This window comes from Schistocerca cancellata, chromosome 10 (assembly GCF_023864275.1).
Source record: "Schistocerca cancellata isolate TAMUIC-IGC-003103 chromosome 10, iqSchCanc2.1, whole genome shotgun sequence".
Taxonomy (NCBI): domain Eukaryota; kingdom Metazoa; phylum Arthropoda; class Insecta; order Orthoptera; family Acrididae; genus Schistocerca; species Schistocerca cancellata.
Window position 1 is genome coordinate 16,327,070 of NC_064635.1, and position 23,333 is coordinate 16,350,402.

Sequence of the window (23,333 nt, forward strand, 5' to 3'; positions counted from 1 at the left end):
TGAGCCAGTTGCTCGGCCACCATTGACCAGACGTTTTCAATTGGAGAGAGATCTGGAGAATGTGCTGGCCAGGGCAGCAGTCGAACATTTTTTCTATCCAGAAAGGCCCGCACAGGACCTGCAACACGCGGTCGTGCATTATCCTGCTGAAATGTAGGCTTCTGCAGCGATCGAATGAAGGGTAGAGCCACGGGTCGTAACACATCTGAAATGTAATGTCCACTGTTCAAAGTGCCGTCAATGCGAACAAGAGATGACCGAGACGTGTAACCAATGGCACCCCATACCATCACGCCGGGTGATACGCCAGTATGGCGATGACGAATACACGCTTCCAATGTGCGTTCACCGCGATGTCGCCAAATACGGATGCGACCATCGTGATGCTGTAAACAGAACCTGGATTCATGCGAAAAAAAGACGTTTTGCCATTCGTGCACCCAGGTTCGTCGTTGAGTACACCATCGCAGGCGCTCCTGTCTGTGATGCAGCGTCAAGGGTAACAGCAGCCATGGTCTCCGAGCTGATAGTCCATGCTGCTGCAAACGTCGTCGAACTGTTCGTGCAGATGGTTGTTGTCTTGCAAACGTCCCCATCTGTTGATTCAGGGATCGAGGCCAGGCTGCACGATCTGGTAAAGCCACGTGAATAAGATGCCTGTCACCTCGATTGCTAGTGATACGAGGCCGTTGGAGTCCAGCACGGGGTTAACGGCAGAACTTGCGAGACGCCAAATTGTACGAGGGGTGATCAATGAATAACGCAACACACTTTTTTTTCTGAAAGCAGGTTGGTTCCATTCGGGGTTCCAGTGCATCAAATTATCCCCAACTCTTCTGGTTACAAAACGTTGTTTTTGAACATAATCTCTGTTCAATGCGACAGCCTTATGCCAGCTTACTCGGGGGGGGGGGGGTGGCTCTACTACTCTAATGGTCGACATCAGAGGCAACGTCTTGCTGCATCAGTAACCTCCCCATCATCTATGTAACGCCTCCTACAGACGGCACCGTTCATTGAACCATACACATGGAAGGTTCGAGGTCCAGGCTGCAGTGTGGATGAGGAAGAACAGTTTTGTGAGCTGCCCTCTGCTCTTCAGACCTCTGTGAGGCATTTCCTCGAATCAGAGTGTCCTCACGTTCCAACAATGCAGGAGTCACAGCTGTGTGCGGCTGGCTGGTAAGCGAGAGATGAAACAGGTTTGCGTGGGATGGTGACAGACGCCTCGCACAACGACTCACTGTGCTTTTGTTCACTGCCAAGTCTCTGTAGACATTAAGCAAGCGCCTATTAGTGTCTCGCTGTCATGGAAGAGGAGAAGTTCATTCGCATTTTTGAGGCGAGCAGCTCGAATGAGAGTGTCCAGACGTTCCAGCACTGCAGGGGTCACAGCTGTGTGCAACCAGCGAGTACGTGGAAGATTGGACAGGGTTGTGCGGCATTGTTGCCATGGTGACATATGCCTCGCCCAACGACTCACCGCGCTTTTGTTCACTGCCATCTGCGATGCTATGTTTTTTCGCCAAAAGAAACTCAATGACAGCTCTCTGGTGGGAATACACTTCTGCTGTAGACGCCATGTTGAAGGATGCGTGCAGTGCTGCCACCTACTAAAACTTCATTAAACCATAGGGACTTAATCAGTAATATTCCACGATGTCTCACAGTAAATGCTGCATTTTTTCAACCGGCCTTGGCCGAGGAAGGAAAGTGTTGCATTGTTTGCTGATCGCTCTTCGTATTTGTTGTGTTCACTTCAGGCACCTACAAGCTTGTTATAAATGACTGAAGCTATGTCATAAATTCACTCTAGTTACATTAGTTGATATATTGTCACAAAACTGAACACCTGCAGAGAAAACCTCGAAAATTTTGTATTGTTGCAGCCTCACTTCGGATTCCTGCCACGACAACGTAACTGTGAGCAGTTAGGCAATATGGCGGCCGTGGTGGGGTTGAATATAAGCAATTTATGTCACGGCCTCCACCCTCTCCTGACCTAACCACACGAGATTTTTTTGTGTAGGCTCATGTGGCGGAATCAGTATTGACACCCCCCCTACCAACAAACCTGCCAAAACTGCGAGCGCTCATCAACAGTCCTTTTGAAGACACTGGTACGGATATGCTTCGCTGAACTAGGGAAAACTTTATTATCGACTTGATGTCTGCAGAATCAAAATGGGGGCACAAATGGAACACTTGGAATATTTCAAATGCAAAAGTACTCGTCTCACTACGAGAGACATTCACATCTACTCAGAGAGGAACTGTAGTAACGATAAAAACAATATACCGATTTAATAGGATCACAAACACACGTATTGCACTCTTGTGTCTTATTGATATATTTCCCTCTGCTTAAAATAAATGTGCGATTTGAACAATTAATTTTTTCTACTGACATAATACTGTCGCACATCTATGCAGTCTTCAGATTCAGTGTCGGACTGAAATCGATATACGGGTTGGGGCGGAGATCCCGGACATACACACATATACTCTCATTTATACACACTGAAGAGCCAAACAAACTGGTACACCTGCCTAATATCGTGTAAGGCCTCCGCGAGCACGCAGAAATGCCGCAACACGACGTGACATGAACTCGACTATTATCTGAAGTAGACTTTATATATATATATACACACATATTGAAACTTATGTGCAAGGGAGTAATACGTTGCCCGACTTAGTCTTCCGGAACTTCAGTAATAAACTCCTTCGCAATGTGCAGCGTCTGCCACTACAGACAGACACAGCTACACAGTAAACTTGAAAATAGCGTACGTGAAGCCGGCTAGAGTGGCCGAGCGGTTCTAGGCGCTGCAGTCTGGAACCGCGCGACCGCTATGGTCGCAGGTTCGAATCCTGCCTCGGCCATGGATGTGTGTGATGTCCTTAGGTTAGTTAGGTTTAAGTAGCTCTAAGTTCTAGGGGACTGATGACCACAGCAGTTAAGTCCCATAGTGCTCAGAGCCATTTGAACCATTTTGAGCGTACGTGACGGCTGGCACTTTCCTTATCAAGACGGACTGCACAGAATTCTTATGATGTGTATCCTATCACAACTTTATCGGTATAAATCATGCAAAGTGTGCGCTGGTCACGGACGAGGGACAAGTGAATATCGTGGAAGCTCTTACACTTAGTTTCCTGCGAGGCGTATGTCTCTGCAATGGAGAGGTTAAGGTACCCGCTGAAGTAGGCGCGAGTGGCAATAAGCAGTAAGCTGGGTTAGCAAGCCATTAGCCTGCGTGACCCGGCGAGTTGAAGCGGAAATGAGAAGCTGTACTAATTAATATTGATAGTCGTTAGGTAGAGCCAGTAAATGGCAGAGAGTGCTTCTTACCGATTTCCAATTCCATTTGCGTATTGATCGACAGAAAAATGACAGTGTCCTTGTCTCTGTTCGCAACCTAATTTCTCCTGTCTTATTCTGATAATCGCTACGCAAACATACGCTGGTGGCAACGAATTGGCCGCCCAGTCAGTTCCTCAAGAGGGTTTCGCGAGAAATACGCCGTCTCTCTCCTATTAAATTTCCGAAGCACTTTTGTTACACTTCCGTATCGGCTACACAGAGCTGTTACGATCCTACACTCATGCTCATAAATTATGGGTAATTGCAGAATGTGGTACCACACAAACGGGCACCACACAAAACTGGCGCTAATAACAAAGGCACATAGGGAACACACACGACAGAGAGTTGTAAGTCCACGGTATTGGTGATAAGTTGAGAAAACCGTCCCGAAACACATGTGCTACAAAACGCCACTGTTTCCTGCGCATGTACCCCGACATCAATATGGGATATCATCACCATGCACACGTACGCAGGTCGCACAACGGGTTGGCATACTCTGGTTCAGGTGGTCGAGCAGCTGCTGGGGTATAGTCTCCCATTCTTGCACCAGTGCCTCTCGGAGCTCCTGAAGTGGCGTAGGGATTTGAAGACGTGCAGCGATACGTCGACCGAGAGCATCTGAGACGTGCTCGATGGGGTTTAGATCTGGAGAACAGGCAGGCCACTCCATTCGCCTGAGATCTTCTGTTTCAAGGTACTCCTCCACGATGGCAGCTCGGTGGGGCAGTGCGTTATCATCCATCAGTATTGACCACGAAAGGCGCGAACTAGTAATCAAATGTCGCGATCTCTATCGCTCTAGCAAGATGGAGCAAAGCGCTAACCGGGAATCACAAGGCCGATCGAAGTACGCCGGTACTGCGTACGTAATTGCAGTTGTAGCCGGTGTTGTCGACTGCCTGCAGTGCTCGATGGGTTGTTGTGCACATGGCCCAAGGAGCTGCAGTTACGATGCTTATGAAGGACGTGCTCCTGTCCGTTTACCGGACAAGTAAAGCTGCTATCACCCTGGCCTGCAGCAGACGATACAGGGAGATAGGACTGCCTGGCTAAGGCAGTCAGAACACGAGTGTTTCTTTCCAGCTGGAGTGTAGCGCGAGTTTCTGCTACTCTGCAACAGCGGCTGGCCAATCACCCTCTTGCAACAAAATTTTCGTCAATCTCTTGTATTTCCTCCAAACATCAAAGGAATCATCAGCCCACGTCGCACAACTGCAGCAAATGGGTGGCTTCTGGAAGGCGTTTTAAGTTGAAACGTTCTCGAGGCTTCTCCGTCGCCAACGCAACCAGCGGAGTTTTTCTGCAGAGCCTACGCCAAGACCGGGGCTTTTAAGGAGCACACCTCGCTCGTAGCAACCCCGGACTCGGCTTCTGCGTTAATACGGCGCCTCGGCCGCAAAAAAACCTGAGCCTGGGCCAGATTTCCACCCAGTGGTGGAATCGCAGCTTTTGAGGTTTTACGGTGCGCCATGAGGGCGCCACCCCATCCCCGTCCTATACAAAGCCTGCCGCCTGCAGGGGGTTGGGAGGGGGCGGGGGGAGCGTGTCGGCTGGCATTCTCTCGGGCTCTCCTTGGAGGTCGCTAGAAACCGCCCTGGACTCTCTGACTTCGCTCGCCACATTGCGAAGGGCGCGTTGTGCCACGCTCACAGAAACCGCAACTAACTCAATTATTTCGATCTGCTACAAAATTTGCTATTTGCGCGAAACGAGACATTTAATCATCCCATGCTCCACTTGTCTAGTCCCGGGAGATCATGACTAGAAATACGAGGGCAGTTCAATAAGTAATGCAACACATTTTTTTTGTGAAACAGGGGTTGTTTTATTCAGCATTGAAATACACCAGGTTACTCCCCAATCTTTTAGCTACACAACACTATTTTTATTCAATGCTACGGCCTTACGCCACCTTGAAATGAGGGCCTGTATGCCTGCACGGTACCATTCCACTGGTCGATGTCGGAGCCAACGTCGTACTGCATCAATAACTTCTTCATCATCCGCGTAGTGCCTCCCACGGATTGCGTCCTTCATTGGGCCAAACATATGGAAACCCGACGGTGCGAGATCGGGGCTGTAGGGTGCATGAGGAAGAACAGTCCACTGAAGTTTTGTGAGCTCCTCTCGGGTGCGAAGACTTGTGTGAGGTCTTGCGTTGTCATGAAGAAGGAGAAGTTCGTTCAGATTTTTGTGCCTACGAACACGCTGAAGTCGTTTCTTCAATTTCTGAAGAGTAGCACAATACACTTCAGAGTTGATCGTTTGACTGTGGGGAAGGACATTGAACAGAATAACCCCTTCAGCGTCCCAGAAGACTGTAACCATGACTTTACCTGCTGAGGGTATGGCTTTAAACTTTTTCTTGGTAGGGGAGTGAGTGTGGCGCCACTCCATTGATTGCCGTTTCGTTTCAGGTTCGAAGTGATGAACCCATGTTTCATCGCCTGTAACAATCTTCGACAAGAAATTGTCACCCTCAGCCACATGACGAGCAAGCAATTCGGCACAGGTGGTTCTCCTTTGCTCTTTATGGTGTTCGGTTAGACAACGAGGGACCCAGCGGGAACAAATCTTTGAATATCCCAACTGGTGAACAATTGTGACAGCACTACCAACAGAGATGTCAAGTTGAGCACTGAGTTGTTTGATGGTGATCCGTCGATCATCTCGAACGAGTGTGTTCGCACGCTCCGCGATTGCAGGAGTCACAGCTGTGCACGGCCGGCCCGCACGCGGGAGATCAGACAGTCTTGCTTGACCTTGCGGCGATGATGACACACGCTTTGCCCAACGACTCACCGTGCTTTTGTCCACTGCCAGCTCACCGTAGACATTCTGCAAGCGCCTATGAATATCTGAGATGCCCTGGTTTTCCGCCAGAAGAAACTCGATCACTGCCCGTTGTTTGCAACGCACATCCGTTACAGACGCCATTTTAACAGCTCCGTACAGCGCTGCCATCTGTCGGAAGTCAATGAAACTATACGAGACGAAGCGGGAATGTTTGAAAATATTCCACAAGAAATTTCCGGTTTTTTCAACCAAAATTGGCCGAGAAAAAAATGTGTTGCATTACTTATTGAACTGCCCTCGTAGAACGATTCCGTGTACTGTATGCGAATTGCGTAATTGTGTATTAAAAATGTAAGGTGGGCGAGCGATGTGGGCCTTGCACTCATTGTGGACAGGCCTCATAGGTTGTCACCTGGCCAAGTGTTGCTCTTAGTTCTACAGCGTCATGCTGTGGACACGCCTGTGTTCCAAGGAGGTTAGCAGCCGTCTTCACAGGTCTGCAGCCATGTGGTACCTGGTTCCATAAACTCGAGCAGCCTGTCTCAACTGAAATACTTAGCGATTACAATTACAAATAACCTAAATTGGAACGATCACATAGATAATATTCTGGGTAGAGCGAACGAAAGACTGCGATTCACTGGCAGAACACTTACATGGTGCAACAGGTGTACCAGACTGCTTACACCACGCTTGTCCGCCCTATTCTGGAGTATTGCTGTTCGGTGTGGGATCCGCATCAGGTGGGACTTACGGGACGGATTACATCGAAACAGTACAAAGAAGGGCAGCTCGTTTTGTATTATCGCGAAATAGGGGAGATAGTGTCACAGACATGATACGTGAATTGGAGTGGCAATCATTGAAACAAAGGCGTTTTTCGTTGCGACGGGATCTTCTCATGAAATTTCAATCACCAGTTTTCTCCTCCGATTGCGAAAACGTTCTGTTGGGACCCACCTACATACGGTGAAATGATCATCACGATAAAATACGAGAAATCAGGTCTCGCACGGAAAAATTTTAACTGCTCGTTTTTCCCGCGTGCCGTTCGAGAGTGGAACGGTAGAGAGACAGCACGAAGGTGGTTCATTGAACCCTCTGCCAGGCGTTTTATTGTGCACAGCATATTAATCACATAGGTGTAGATGTAGAAGTAGATGTAGATGTAGAAATGGGCGCCTAAATTACCCGCTCTTAATCCGGTAAATAATATGGGGTCTGTTTGGAACAACAAGTGAAACATAGCAATCGAGATTTCCATACTTTTGTAGCTCTATCGGATGTAATCATGATTGAGTGTCTGTAGCTGGATATGGCATTCCAGAAGAACTGACGCCATTTATCAAGGCTACCGGCGGCGTTACACGGTATTAGCTTGACCTCTCCTGAGGTGACCATTTTGTTTTCTGTTGTGCTTGTCATCAAACACTGAGGCTGCTAGCAATAAAGCGATTTGTGGGTCTGCAGTCGTGTACACGGAACCTGGTTTGACGTCACTACGTGGATGCAGTAACCTTTTTTTGCGAGCTGATCTTCAACTGCGCTTGCTCTTTCATCAGTACAACCTCACTTTTTCCTCCCACTCACTTTCAAATTCCTCGCTATAATCTGTGGGTGATACCTTTAGTGTACGCCCTCAATAATCACTTTGCTGACATAACTATTGCGTTCTTCTTTTTCTTAAAGTGTGTTTCCTCTCACAACCTCTTTTTTTCGTGTCTTTAATTCAAGGCCTGTCGATTCAGAGAAAACGAGCAATCTGTAGTCGTATTATGTTACTGACAACCCACATTAATTTTTACAATATATTGATAGTTGGTTTAATTAAAATTTTTCGTAGTGCAAGGACGAATGCCATCACGGGCGTTTGGATTCAGAATACAAGTCCCTATCACTTCTTTACCGTTCCTAATTTGATGCATCGATAATTGTCGAAAACGCTATTGGAAAGGTATTTTTTTCGCTTTTTTTTTCACTCTGTGTCGCAAGAAGCTGCTACATTTAGGGACAATACAGCATGCAGTATGACGGATTTTGGGACGGATAAAATGATTTTAACAAAATAGAATTTGAGGAATCTTGTTGACGCCGGCCGTTGTGACCGAGTGGTTCTAGGCGCTTCTGTCAGGAACCGCGCAGCTGCTACGGTCGCAGGTTCGAATCCTGCTTCGCGTATGGATGTGTGTGATGTCCTTAGGTTAGTTAGGTTTAAGTAGTTCTAAGTCTAGGGGACGGATGACCTCAGGTGTTGTCCCATTGTGCTCAGAGCCATTTGAACCAGTTTGAACCTTGTTGACAGTTAATCAGAAAATCAGTAAATAAATATATTTCTGACACTGTTGTGTCCATTAAGAAATATATAACCGAGCACCCAAGGAATGAGAATTTGCATGGTCATTATACATGGAAAAAATACAAATTTCTATACCGAACTAGTAAAAACGAATCTCAGAGACGGAAATTACATTCTGGTAAAAATATTTCCAACATCTTTCTCCAAGAAATGAAAGCAGCAAGTGCGTACTAAAGTTGTAAGCAAGCGGGAGGGGGGGGGGGGGGAATCGACGGGAAGGGTTGGACTTTTTGAAGCTGTCCTGCCTGTACTGCTAGATGCGAAGTGTGACGCAAGTCTAGGCGCCACACGTGCGCATCCTGTTACAGACAAGTGTTCTATGAAAGAGACAATAGGTCGCGAGGTGACGTGAGATGATAATGACTTTGACAGTGGAATGCAGTCCGCAAAGTGCTCCTCCAGGACATCAAACACTCTCCTGCTTGGATGGGGTCGAGCTCCGTCTTACATGAACCACATCTTTTCGAAATCAGCGTAATTTAGGATAATGGGGATGAAATCATCTTCCAAACCTTCACGCACCGTTCGATAGTCACCGTGCCATCAAAGAATATCCCACCGATTATTCCGTGACTGGACATTTGCACAGCACGCAGTCACTCGTTGAGGGTGAAGAGACTTCGCGATCGCGAAATGCGGTTTATGAGTCCCCAAAATGCGCCAATTTTGCTTATTGACAAACCCATCCAAAAGAAAGTGGGCTAAACCGAACTATACATACGCACTGTAAGTCCCATCGTGCCCCCACGGACAGCTGTGTAGTCAAAGTTCTAACTCAAAACGATCACAATTTATACGGATTTTATTTCATATAGTTCAATAATTGTCGTCCTGTACCTACAAAATTATGTCTCTGTACGATACATACTTCACGGGGTATGACGTTTTAACATTGAGATGCGTAAAAATGTAGCTTGTGCTCGAAATGGGGTGGAAACCACCCAGACTGCAGTCATTTACTGTTCGATAGTGAGAGCACTTATCGACTTCCAAAAAAACTTTATTTTCAAATCATTTAAAAGTTTTTCTCGCTTACATGTTTAACGTAAAACGTTTAACACGTTAACTCGTTTATAAGGTAAAGAGAAGTTTGAAGCTGTTTTGTACAAGTGACTTCGATCTTTTAAAGACTCGGGGGTTACTTTTTTCTTCCTTTTTTTTTTTTCTTTACAATCCTCGCAAACTTTAGCAATAATATTTAGTGACAGTCGATTGCCGGCCGGTGTGGCCGTGCGGTTCTAAGCGCTTCAGTTTGGAACCGCGTGACCGCTACGGTCGCAGGTTCGAATCCTGCCTCGGGCACGGATGTGTGTGATGTCCTTAGGTTAGTTAGGTTTAAGTAGTTCTAAGTTCTAGGGGACTGATGACCTCAGAAGTTAAGTCCCATGGTGCTCAGAGCCATTTGAACCATTTTTGACAGTCGATTACTTTTTTTTTAAAAAAAGAGACATCTGTTATATCGGCATTCTCGTCCTAATTCGCTACATGTGCGACTTCGCCGGCCGGAGTCGCCGAGCGGTTCTAGGCGCTACAGTCTGGAACCGCGCGACCGCTACGGTCGCAGGTTCGAATCCTGCCTCGGGCATGGATGTGTGTGATGTCCTTAGGTTAGTTATGCTTAAGTAGTTCTAAGTTCTAGGGGACTGATGACCTCAGATGTTAAGTCCCATAGTGCTCAGAGCCATTTGTGCGACGTCTCTAATAATCGAAAGTGGTTAGTCATATTGGCAGACAGATGTGTTTCTTTCGAATGCGTTACAAAAGAATCGTGCGGCTGGTGAACGAGAAAGATGAGGGGAAGTATTGTAGTGTGTGTCAGACTGCGATGTGAATGTATAATCTTTCCGTGTTCGAGAAAGCTGAACGAAACGTGTGTGCATAGACGACGGCGCAATGGAAACGCCGTTTTGCGCTGGCGTAACCGAAACCGAGCGTGAAATAACAGCGTACGCGGTGACCCGCATTCTGGGTAGGGAACTGCGTGTGGTGTGCGATGGTCACGGACGAGGGACAAGTGAATATCGTGGAAGCTGTTACACTTAGTTACCTGCGAGGCGTATGTCTCTGCAATGGTGAGCACGCGCGAGTGGCATTAAGCAGTAAGTTGGGTTAGCAAGCCATTAGCCTGCGTGACTCGGCGGGTTGAAGCGGAAATGAGAAGCTGTACTAATTAATATTGACAGTCGTTGGGTAGAGCCAGTAAGTGGCAGAGAGTGCTTCTTACCGATTTCCAATCCCATTTGCGTATTGATCGACAGGAAAATGACAGTGTCCTTGTCTCTGTTCGCAATCTAATTTCTCCTGTCTTATTCTGATAATCCCTACGCAAACATACGCTGGTGGCAGCGAATTGGCCGCCCAGTCACTTCCTCAAGAGGGTTTCGCGAGAAATACGCCGTCTCTCTCCTATTAAATTTCCGAATCACTTTTGTTACACTTCCGTATCGGCTACACATAGCTGTTACGATCCTACACTCATGCTCGTAAATTAAGGATAATTGCAGAATGTGGTGCCACACAAAGGGGTACCACACAAAACTGGCGCTAATAGCATAGGCACATGGGGAACACACACGACACAGATCTGCAAGTCCACGGTATTGGTGATAAGTTGAGAAAACCGTCCCGAAACACATGTGCTACAAAACGCCACTGTTTCCTGAGCATGTATCCAGACATCAATATGGGATATCATCACCATGCACACGTACACAGGCCGCACAACGGGTTGGCATACTTTGGATCAGGTGGTCGAGCAGCTGCTGGGATATAGCCTCCCATTCTTGCACCAGTGCCTGTCGGACCTCCGGAAGTGTTGTAGGGGTTTGAAGACATGCAGCGAAACGTCGACCGAGAGCATTCCAGACTTGCTCGATGGGGTTTAGGTCTGGAGAACAGGCAGGCCGCTCCATTCGCCTGGTATCTTCTGTTTCAAGGTACTCCTCCACGATGGCATCTCGGTGGGGCTGTGCGTTATCATCCATCAGGAGGAAGGTGGGACCCACTGCACCCCTGAAAAGGGGGACCTACTGTTGCAAAATGACGACCCGATACACCTGACCTGTTACAGTTCCTCTGTCAAAGAGATGCAGGGGTGTACATGCACCAATCATAATCCCACTCCACACTATCAAACCACAGCCTCCATACAGGTCCCTGAGGACATTAAGGGGTTGGTATCTGGTTCCTGGTTTACGACAGATGAAACCCCGGCGAGAATAACTGTTCAGACTATACGTGGACCCGTCCGTGAACATAACCTGGGACCACTGTTCCAATGACCAAGTACTGTGTTCTTGACACCAGGCTGTAACCAGGGATAAGTGGTATGCACCTTGCAGGTCTCCGGGAGAATAACCCATGTCTGTTCAGTCGTCTGTAGACTGTCTGTTTGGAGACAACTGTTCCAGTGGTTGCACTAAGGTCTCGAGCAAGGCTACTTGCAGTACTCTGTGGCCGTCTGCGGGCGCTGATGGTGAGATATCGGTCTTCTTGTGGTGTTGTACACTGTGGACGTCCCGTACTGTAGCGCCTGGACACGTTTCCTGTCTGCTGAAATCGTTGCCATAATCTTGAGATCACACTTTGTGGCACACGGAGGGCCCGTGCTGCGACCTGCTGTTTGACCAGCCTCCAGTCGCCTCCAGCCTCCAGACTCTTCATAACGTTACCAATATGTGTTCTTTGAGCCATTTTCAACAAACAGTCACCATTAGCACGTCTGAAAAGGTCTGCACACTTACTCGCTGCACCATACTCTGACATGCACCAACACACCTCTACGTATGTGGACTGCTGCCAGCGCCACCGTGCGAAGACCGCAGGTTAAATGCACCGCATGGTCATACCGCAAACCGCCCATCAGAGCTTTGTTTCACCATGTACCAGCATTATCCTTAATTTATGAGCATGAGTGTAGTTACACGTCCTCGAATTCTGTTGTCATGCCCGCTTGATAACGACTCCAAACACTAGAACTATACACCAGAATTGATTACACTAGTCTCTTGTATGTAATATCAGTCACAGATCTACTCCACATTCCCAGGACCCTTCCTACAAATCTAAGTCTGTTCTTCGCCTTCCTGCAGTCACTCAACTTCGACACCTTACTGTACACCACGGCGTCATCCGTAAACAACCACAGACAGCTGCCCACCCTCTCCGCAAAATCATTTACGTATATAGGGAACAACAGCGATCTTATTTCACTATTCTGGAGCACTCCTGACTGTACCCTTGTCTCTGATGAACACTCGCCGTCGAGGATATCAAACTGGCTTCTATTATTTAAGATGTCTTCGAGCCATTCACAAGTCTGTGAACTTGTTCCACATGCTCTTACCTTCTTTAACAGACTGCAAATGGGACACCGTGTCAAATGCTTACCGGAACTCTAGAAATATGGAACCTGCCTCTTGCCCTTCATCCATAGTTTTCAGTATATCAGGTGAGAAAAGGGCGAGATGAGTTCCGCACTACCGATGTTTCCTCAAACTGTGCTGAATGGAGGACATAAGCTTCTCAGCGCAGTGTATGCCGACTCCATACATTGCGCGCCCAACATCAATCTTGAGATTAAGCATCTGCTCTTCAAAGTACCCATGGGAATTTTCAGACGCGTAACGGAGCATGGTCTGCGGTATCACGTACCTTGACAGACTGATCGAGGCCTCAGCTGAAGAAATGAAAAACTGTTGATCGAACAGTCCAGATTCCACTCAAGTCAGAAACCACCGGCAGAAGACTGCCTGGATCCATTAACTCATGGACACCTGCAATTTCCTGTTCATTACGAAGAACCAGTTCTGCGTCAATCAAAAATATCTTTCGAGCCAGTTTTATTTTGATCGCCCTTTAGAGGGTGTTCCAAGGGGAACGATCAATATGCAGAGAAATGGTAGTAACCATCATGCGAAATAGAAACGTATAGCAAACATGGGCTGTAATACGCGCATTTTAAGAGCTATGAGCACTTTTTCATCTTCACTAATGTCAGACACATGTATCCCACATAACTTTGCTACCTCACATACACTATGTGATCAAAAGTATTCGGACACCCCCAAAAACATATGTTTTTCATATTAGGTGCATTGTGCTGCCACCTACTGCCAGGGACTCCATATCAGCGACCTCAGTAGTCATTAGACATCGTGAGAGAGCAGAATGGGGCGCACCGTGGAACTCACAGACTTCGAACGCGGTCAGGTGATTTGGTGTCACTTGTGTCATACATCTGTACTCGAGATTTTCACACTCCTAAACATCCCTAGGTCCACTGTTTCCGATCTGATAGTGAAGTGGAAACGTGAAGGGACACGTACAGCACAGTAGCATACAGGCCGACCTCGTCTGTTGACTGACAGAGACCGCCGACAATTGAAGAGGGCCGTAAAGTATAATAGGCAGACATCTATCCAGACCATCACACAGTAATTCCAAACTGCATCAGGAGACACTTCAGGTACTATGACAGTTAGGCAGGAGGTGCGAAAACTTGGATTTCATAGTCGAGCGGCTCCTCATAAGCCACAAATCACGCCCGTAAATGCCAAAAGACGCCTCGCTCGGTGTAAGGATCGTAAACATTGGACCATTGGACAGTGGAAAAACGTTGTGTGGAGTGACGAATCACGGTACACGATGTGGCGATCCGATGGCAGGGTACGGGTATGGCGAATGCCCGGTGAACGTCATCTGCCAGCGTGTGTAGTGCCAGCAGTAAAATTCGGAGGCGGTGGTGTTGTGGTGTGGTGGTGTTTTTAATGGAGGGGGCTTGCACCCCTTGTTGTTTTGCGTGGCACTATCACAGCACAGGCGTACATTTATGTTTTAAGCACCTTCTTGCTTCCCACTGTTGACGAGCAATTCGAGGATGGCGACTGCATCTTTGAGCACGATCGAGCACCTGTTCATAATTCACGGCCTGTGGCGGAGTGGTTACACGGCAATAACATGGACTGGCCTGCACAGAGTCCTGACCTGAATCCTACAGAACAGCTTTGTGATGTTTTGGAAGGGCGACTTCGTGCCAGGCCTCACCGATCTACATGAATACCTCTCCTCAGTGCAGCACTCCGTGAAGAATGAGCTGCCATTCCCCAAGAAACCTTCCAGCATCTGAATGAACGTATGCCTGCGAGAGTGGAAGCTGACATCAAGGCTAAGGGTGGGCCAACACCATATCGAATTCCAGCATAACCGATGGAGGGCTCCACGAACTTGTAAGTAATTTTCCACCGGGTGTCCGGATACTTTTGATCTCATAGTGTATTTCCGAAACGAAATGAAATGTGAAAAATACAATTAGGTAGGGATGGACCTCTGTCAGGGGCTCAAACAGTGGGTAGGAATGCACAATCCCTACAAGTAAACGAACATCGACTTTCAACAAAAGGTTACGTCAGTTTAAATGGGACATTTTTTTTTCTACCGAAATAAAAAGGGACGTAGAATTAGTGATGGCAGACTTGGTTTCACTGCTCTAAACTTTACACCTTTTGGAATACTTAGACTTTAAATAATGGAAACTGTGCCACACTTTCTGCCGTATTGCTGCAATGCCGTAATGCGGGTTGCCTACACTGTTCTGAAGCTCACTGTAGGCATCCTTGTTGCTCTGCGCAAAACCGGAGAAACTGTAGTGCTGTGGCCAATCTTTTAAAGTTTACGTATTTAAGACGGTATGAGGTCTGGAACAGTGAGAACAAGTCTGCCTTCATTGACTGTGCCTCTAGTTTTCATTTCCGTAGGAAAAACATACATGCATCGTTATATATATATATATATATATATATATATATATATATATATATATATAAACGTAACTTTGTGTTTGTTTATAATCATGAATTCTGTATTACTGCTCATTGTAAGAGCCCATAAATCGGGCCCGCATTTCGTGGTCGTGCGGTAGCGTTCTCGCTTCCCACGCCCGGGTTCCCGGGTTCGATTCCCGGCGGGGTCAGGGATTTTCTCTGCCTCGTGATGGCTGGGTGTTGTGTGATGTCCTTAGGTTAGTTAGGTTTAAGTAGTTCTAAGTTCTAGGGGACTGATGGCCATAGATGTTAAGTCCCATAGTACTCAGAGCCATTTGAACCCATAAATCGGTGCACCATGGCCAGTTGCATTTTTCACATTTTGTTTTGTTTCGAAATACATTCTGACCCATCATGTGAAACATGGTGGCGCAGGGTCCGCAGTAGTGGTAATTACATGGAATCAAATACCATCACCAGTTGCTCTTCTATTTTCTTTCACCACTAGCGGCTTAGGCCACCAAGGCCATTCTCAAGCTATTGTGAGTCTTGGGTGGTGGTAGCGCAAAGACTGGCTTATTATTTTCGAATGGAGAGGGTATTCACAGGGGCGTCATTGTGTTTAAGGTTCTGGAACGGTGCTATACCACGAAAATTGAGGGCAGGGCCTTACAGATGCCATTACGAGGACAGAAATCTCACTACAAACTAGAATTTGTCCACTTTAATCTGTTTGGTTTGGGAACGGCTATGAATTCGTCAAAAAATTACGCGATCGCTCAGCTGATTTGGTCCAGGATCCAGTGACCATTGAACATCATATATATGGTGACCTCTAGCATCAATTCAAATTTGGCGTCTGATGGCGGTGTTTCTGCTACTTTTAATTATTATAAAACAATTGTATTTGCAGTTGGCTATGTCTTTTGCAGTCGGCCTGGCACCATACTCATCTGTTGGAGCTGATGGTTTATCTGGTGAAGTCGCCGGATGGAACAAAAAGCTTAGCAGAACTCAGTGACAGGAGGCTGCTGCTGTGAGTGCAAATAAAGTTGTTCTTCAAATGAAGAGTCCAGAACATTGATCAATGGTAGGCAGTTGTCTCCTCTACCTAGTTGGACAAAACAGGTGAAGCTCTTATCAATACACGAAAGATGCTGTAAAGAAACATTGTAGTACCCATAACGACTTATGGCTTGAGCGCTGGGAACTTGGTATAAAAAATAAAAACAAACTGAGAGTTGTAGAAATGGATCATTTAAGAAGATCGTGTAGAGTATCTCGGCGAGATCACGTAAGGAGAAAAAAAGTTAGGGAAATGACTCAGACTCAAAAAAGCGTCACAGATGGAATAAGAGAACGGAAGCTCGGTTGGTATGGACTTTACAAATGACAGATTTCCAAAGAAGATCTTGATGGGCACCCTCAAGGTAGAAGGAGAGGCGTAAGACTGAAAGTTACCTGATGAGAGGGGCTACAGGAGGACATGAGAGAAATAGAAGAGGACTAGGAAGAGTGGAAATGTTAGAAAGCGATGTCAACAGACATGTGGGATGTGGCGAGAGGAGAGAGGGGGCGCTTTAGTAAGCATGGTCCTACTAGAAACTGGTCTGGCGTTGCCTTCCTCCAGCTTTTGGGCTGATTTACTCCCTGGACCATAGAGAAAGTCGGCATATTTCACAAACATTCCCAAAAGTGATAACTGACAGCTAGGAGTCCTTGGACTGCCCAGGGGTCGAACCTGAGACTGGACCGCTTAGCCACCGAGCTCTCAAACAAGATTGAAGTCCCTGCGGAGCAGCTGATAGTAGGGATGGAAAACATTGTGACCGCTGCCCATCGCGACATTGATTGCTATCTGATCGCGTTGTGGGCACATTGCGCGGTAATGAAACTCTGTAAGCCGAGCAGAGACGAAGGGGGATCATTCGAGCGACGTTGTTGTTGATGTTGTTATGGTCTTCGGTCCGAAGACAGTTTTGATGCAGCTCTCCATGCTACTCTATTCTGCACAAATCTCTTCATTTCCGAATAACTACTGCAGTCTACATACTTCTGAATCTGCTTGCTGTATTCATGTCTTGGTCTCCTTGTACGATATTTACCCTCCCCCACCTCCACCTACACACATTTCCCTCCAGTACTAAACTGGTGACCCCTTGAAAAGACTTCCTAACACTTGAATCTAAATTCGATGTTAACAAATTTCTCTTCTTCAGAAATGCTTTTCTTGCCATTTAACGTCCTCTTTACTTCGGCCATCCGACCGCAAATAGGGAAATCCACTGACATAAGCGAATATGACAAAGAGTAGACAGTTACCGTGTGACGGCTGTGAACGAGCATCGCGGAAACGGTGAAGTCGGTCGACTATTCGCGAGCTACTGTCGTGAGGGTGTCCGCAAAGAGGATGAAGGACGGTGAAAGCACTAGCAGGTGACCAAGTGATTGACGTCCACAAATCATCTCAGAACTTTAAAGGTCGGAGGCTTGCCCGTTCTGTAAAATAAGACAGACGGCGATCTGTGGCAGAGTGCACGGTACCGGTGCAAGCACGTGTGTCCCAGAGTTCTCCACTGTGACATCGACGACATCATTTACGATTGCAGGGGTCATGCGACAATCGAGATTCGACTATACAACAATGGAGACGTGTCACGTGGTCGGATGAATCGCGTTTCTTGTCACACTAAGTCGATGAACGTGTTCAGGTACGCCATCATCCAGGAAAATGGCTCCTCCAAACTTCCAACGTGCCATGGGTGAATACCGGTGGGTTCAGCACTATTCTAGAGAGGACATCCGCCTGACCTTCCGTGGCTCCTGTGGTAGCAACCAAAGACACAACAGCTGTGGACTATGTGAACATTCTTGCACACCGTTTGCATCCCTTCATCCTTGACGTCTTCCCCGGCGGCGACATCTTCCAACACGATAACTGTCCATATCATAAGGCCAGAATCGTTCTACAGTAAGGTGAGGAGAGATTACGTTGATATCGTGGCCAACAAATTTGTCCGATCTGAACCTCACGGATCACGTCTGGGATGCGTTCACAGATCACCAGCACGTTATTTGAGGAGCTGCAGGACCTAGTGCCACATACCTCCAGGCTCTTACCAACGGATTTTCGGATCCATGGAACGCAGTTGTACTGGATTCCAAAGGTGGATCCGCGCGCTGTTAAGCGAGTTGTCATAATCTTTGTCTCACAATATACAGGGTGGTTATAATGAAACTTTCCCCATTTACCACGTTATAACACGGAAACTAATTACCGTACGAGTACCAAACTTGGTAGTATTACTGTCGAGAGTGTGAGGTGGGTGATTTCCATGCGTCACAGCGCTACCTTCCAGTTCCAACTATGGCCACCAGGTGCCATGGTCAGTCACCGTGGTTCACTGTCTCACATGCCTGACCAGTCACAGTGCACTTGTCGACGTGTCAACGTGACCCTGGACAAAATGGCTGTGAGCACTATGGGAATTGACATGGGAGGTCATCAGTCCCCTAGAAATTAGAATTACTTAAACCTAACCTAACCTAAGGACAGCACACACATCCATGCCCAGGGCAGGATTCGGACCTGCGGCCGTAGCGGTCGCGCGGTTTCAGACTGAAGCGCCTAGAGCTGCACGGCCACACCGGCCGTCTGACCCTGGACAAAAGGAGCAGGGCATTATTGGTGAAGCTCTGTTATCGAGACAACAGTAATGCTGCAGCTGCACTTCGAGAATATCGAGGGCTGAGAGGATTACAGAGGGCTCCTCTTTCTCCAGCTGCTGTGTAGAGCGTGATGAAGAAGTTCGATTCGACTGGAGAACTGGACGGTGCTTTGGAAAGAGTCCGTCGACCATCAGCGGTTTCTGCCATAGCAACAGCGATTTCATCAACCACTTGTGGTGCAAACCACAGCTGGCTGATGAAATCGCTGTGGCTACGGCTCGCAATTCCCGATCGTCAGGCAGCGCACGTGCCGTGTCACGACAGTTGAACATCCCGTGGTCCACTGCACAGAAGTTGTTTCGAACCATTCCAAAATGCTATCCGTACCAGATCCATATCGTACAGCAGCTTGCACCACAGAACGCACAACGACCTGTTGACTTCGCTCTCCACTTTCTCGCAAGCATTGAAGTCGATGAAGACTGCCCCTGGACCATCCTATGCCCAGAGAAGCTCATTTTACTCTGATGGGTGAGGTGGACATACAGAGAGCGGGGATCTTCACCTCCAGTCACTGTGCATGAAGTGGCTCTGTATGGTGAATGTGTCACCGTACGGTGTAGCTTCATGGGTACACTCATCATTGGCCCTTTCTTTTTTGGAAAAGGTTGGCGTTTAAGGACTGTGTGACTGGCCAGCGTTACAGCGATATGCTTCGCCAGCGTTTCATACCCACCCTACAGCAGAAAGACGAACTGGACGGTTTTCATCCAAGATGGGGTCTCAGCGAACACCGCTCGTGAAGTTCACCTGCTTCTCCGAAACACATTTCGGAATCGTTTTCAAATGCTTAGCTGGCTCTATCAACTGATCTCACTACCTGTGATTTCGGGATGTGGGGCCACCAGAAGGACAGGGTTTACCAGGGGGATATTCACACACGTGCCGATCCGAAGTGCAGCATATCAAGAGAGGCAGCCCGCATACCTATGGACACGCTTTGTTCTGCTGCGCAGAATGGAGTCTTGCGCTTTCAGACTCTGCGTGACACTGATGGGCGCCATGTTGAGCCCCTTTTGTAGCAGTAATGGTGCCAGTGTGTAATGGAATGAAGCACTGTAGCAGCATATGGAATTGCTTCTGCATTATTTCTCTTCCCCATGTCCTTGACATTTATGCTGCCAAGCTTGGTGCTCACACGGTGTTAAATAGGGAAAGTTTAATTATAACCATCCGGTAGGTCGACTTTGAGAGCGGGCTTCGTCAGCCTGCGGAGCTGAAGTGCGGGGGTCTTCGGTGGGACAGTTTCTGCGGCGGGATGCTGGCGCCGCGCCTGTACTCACGTGAGTCCTCATGTCGGCTGGCTGAGTTGGGCTGAGTTGCTCGCTGCAGGCGGGAGGATAGCGACTGCTGGCGGCCGCGGCTGGCGCCAGCGATTTATACTCGCTGCAGCCTCGCTTGCCCCTCCCCTTCCCGTCGACACGCGATCCGCTTCCCCTCCTCACGGCCGCGCCGCACTGGCGTCTGCTCGTTTGGAGCGGGTTTCCGCTCCCTGCTCGGGAGCGGCGGACGGAAGGAAGGAAGCGGGCAGCTGAGCAGAGCAGCGGCGGCTACTTTCTCCCGCGGCCTGCCGCTCCCAGCAGCGTGTCGGCCGCAGCAAGTGGCGGTCAGCGCTCAGAATCGTCATCTCTCCACTCTTGCGCTGGCGAGCGATGTTGCGGCAGCTGACGGGTAGCAGTGGGCCAAAATGTCGGCTCGTGTGAAATGCGGGGTGCCACAGGGTTCTGTTCTCGGTCCGTTGCTTTTGTTGTTACCTCGTAATGATCTGAAGTCTCAGACAGTGGACAGGAAAGATAGATTAGGCAGAATTGGTGGTGGAGTGTTTGTGTCTGTCAGTAGTGGTTTATCTTGTAGTGAAGTCGAAGTAGATACTCCGTGCGAATTGGTACGGGTGGAGGTTCTACTTAACAGCCGAACTAAGTTAATAAGTGGCTCCTTCTACCGACCCCCAAACTCCGATGATATAGTAGCTGAACAGTTAAGAGAAAATTTGAGTCTTGTAACAAATAAATTACCCCACTCATACGGTTATAGATGGTGGGGACTTCAACCTTCCCTCAATGTCGTTGTTGTTGTGGTCTTCAGTCCTGAGACTGGTTTGATGCAGCTCTCCATGCTACCCTCTCCTGCGCAAGTTTCTTCATCTCCCAGTACCTACTGCAACCAACATCGTTCTGAACCTGCTTAATGTATTCATCTCTTGGTCTCCCTCTACGATTTTTACCCTCCACACTGCCCTCCAATGCTAAATTTGTGATCCCTTGATGCCTCAGAACATGTCCTACCAACCGGTCCCTTCTTCTTGTCAAGTTGTGCCACAAACTCCTCTTCTCCCCAATTCTATTCAATACCTCCTCATTAGTTATGTGATCTACACATCTAATCTTCAGCATTCTTCTGCAGCACCACATTTCGAAAGCTTCTATTCTCTTCTTGTCCAAACTATTTATCGTCCATGTTTCACTTCCATACATGGCTACACTCCATACAAATACTTTCAGAAACGACTTCCTGACACTTAAATCTATACTCGATGTGAACAAATTTCTCTTCTTCACAAACGCTTTCCTTGCCATTGCCAGTCTACATTTTATATCTTCTCTACTTCTACCATCATCAGTTATTTTGCTCCCCAAATAGCAAAACTCCTTTACTACTTTAAGTGTCTCATTTCCTAATCTAATTCCCTCAGCATCACCCGATTTAATTCGACTACATTCCATTATCCTCGTTTTGCTTTTGTTGATGTTCATCTTATGTCCTCCTTTCAAGACACTGTTCATTCTATTCAACTGCTCTTCCAAGTCCATTGCTGTCTCTGACAGAATTACAATGTCATCGGCGAACCTCAAAGTTTTTATTTCTTCTCCATGGATTTTAATACCTATTCCGAATTTTTCTTTTGTTTCCTTTACTGCTTATTCAATATACAGATTGAATAACAGTGGGGAGAGGCTACAACCCTGTCTCACTCCCTTCCCAACCGCTGCTTTCCTTTCATGCCCCTCGACTCTTATAACTGCCATCTGGTTTCTGTACAAATTGTAAATAGCCTTTCATTCCCTGTATTTTACCCCTGCCACCTTTAGAATTTGGAAGAGAGTATTCCAGTCAACATTGTCAAAAGCTTTCTCTAAGTCTACAAATGCTCGAAACGTAGCTTTGCCTTTCCTTAATCTTTCTTCTAAGATAAGTAGTAAGGTCAGTATTGCCTCACGTGCTCCAATATTTATACGGAATGCAAACTGATCTTCCTCGATGTCGGCTTCTTCCAGTTTTTCCATTCGTCTGTAAAGAATTCGCGTTAGTATTTTGCAGCTGTGACTTATTAAACTGATAGTTCGGTAATTTTCGCATCTGTCAACAGCTGCTTTCTTTGGGATTGGAATTATTATATTCTTCTTGAAGTCTGAGGGAATTTCACCTGTCTCATACATCTTGCTCACCAGATGGTAGAGTTTTGTCAGGACTGGCTCTCCCAAGGCCGTCAGTAGTTCTAATGGAATGTTGTCTACTCCCGGGGCCTTGTTTCGACTCGACTTCAACCTTCCCTCGATATGTTGGCAAAAATACTTGTTCCAAACCGGTGGTAGGCAGAAAACATCTTCCGAGATTGTCCTAAATGCTTTCTCCGAAAATTATTTCCAGCAGTTAGTCCACGAACCCACGCGAATTGTAAATGGTTGCGAGAACACACTTGACGTCTTAGCCACAAACAATCCAGAGCTAATAGAGAGCATCATGACTGATACAGGGGTTAGTGATCACAAGGTCGTTGTAGCTAGGCTCAGTACCGTTTCTTCCAAATCCACCAGAAACAAACGCAAAATAATTTTATTTAGAAAAGCGGATAAAGTGTCACTAGAAGCCTTCCTAAGAGACTATCTCCATTCCTTCCGAACTGACTATGCAAATGTAGACGAAATGTGGCTCAAATTCAAAGATGTAATAGCAAGAGCAATTGAGAGATTCATACCTCATAAATTGGTAAGAGATGGAACTGATCCCCCATGGTGCACCAAACAGGTCCGAACGCTGTTGCAGAGGCAACGGAAAAACCATGCTAAGTTCAGAAGAACGCGAAATCCTGAAGATTGGCTAAAATTTACAGACGCGCGAAATTTGGCACGGACTTCAATGCGAGATGCCTTTAATAGGTTCCACAACGAAACATTGTCTCGAAATTTGGTAGAAAATCCGAAGAAATTCTGGTCGTATGTAAAGTACACAAGTGGCAAGACGCAGTCAATACCTTCGCTGCGCAGTGCCGATGGTACTGTTATCGACGACTGTGCCGCTAAAGCGGAGTTATTGAACG

At 47.3% G+C, this 23,333-nt stretch overlaps 1 protein-coding gene across 1 annotated transcript in view; it reads right to left on the reverse strand.

Annotated features, from left to right (window-relative positions):
• LOC126106714 (cuticle protein 79-like) overlaps window positions 1–20,353 on the reverse strand; it is a 35,985-nt gene extending 15,632 nt beyond the window's left edge. Inside the window, exon 1 of the mRNA XM_049913095.1 lies at window positions 20,299–20,353. Coding sequence (XP_049769052.1) covers window positions 20,299–20,310 — 12 coding nt within the window. The 5' untranslated portion in view covers window positions 20,311–20,353. The remainder of the gene's footprint in view (window positions 1–20,298) is intronic.
• Between the last annotated feature and the right edge of the window lie 2,980 nt (window positions 20,354–23,333).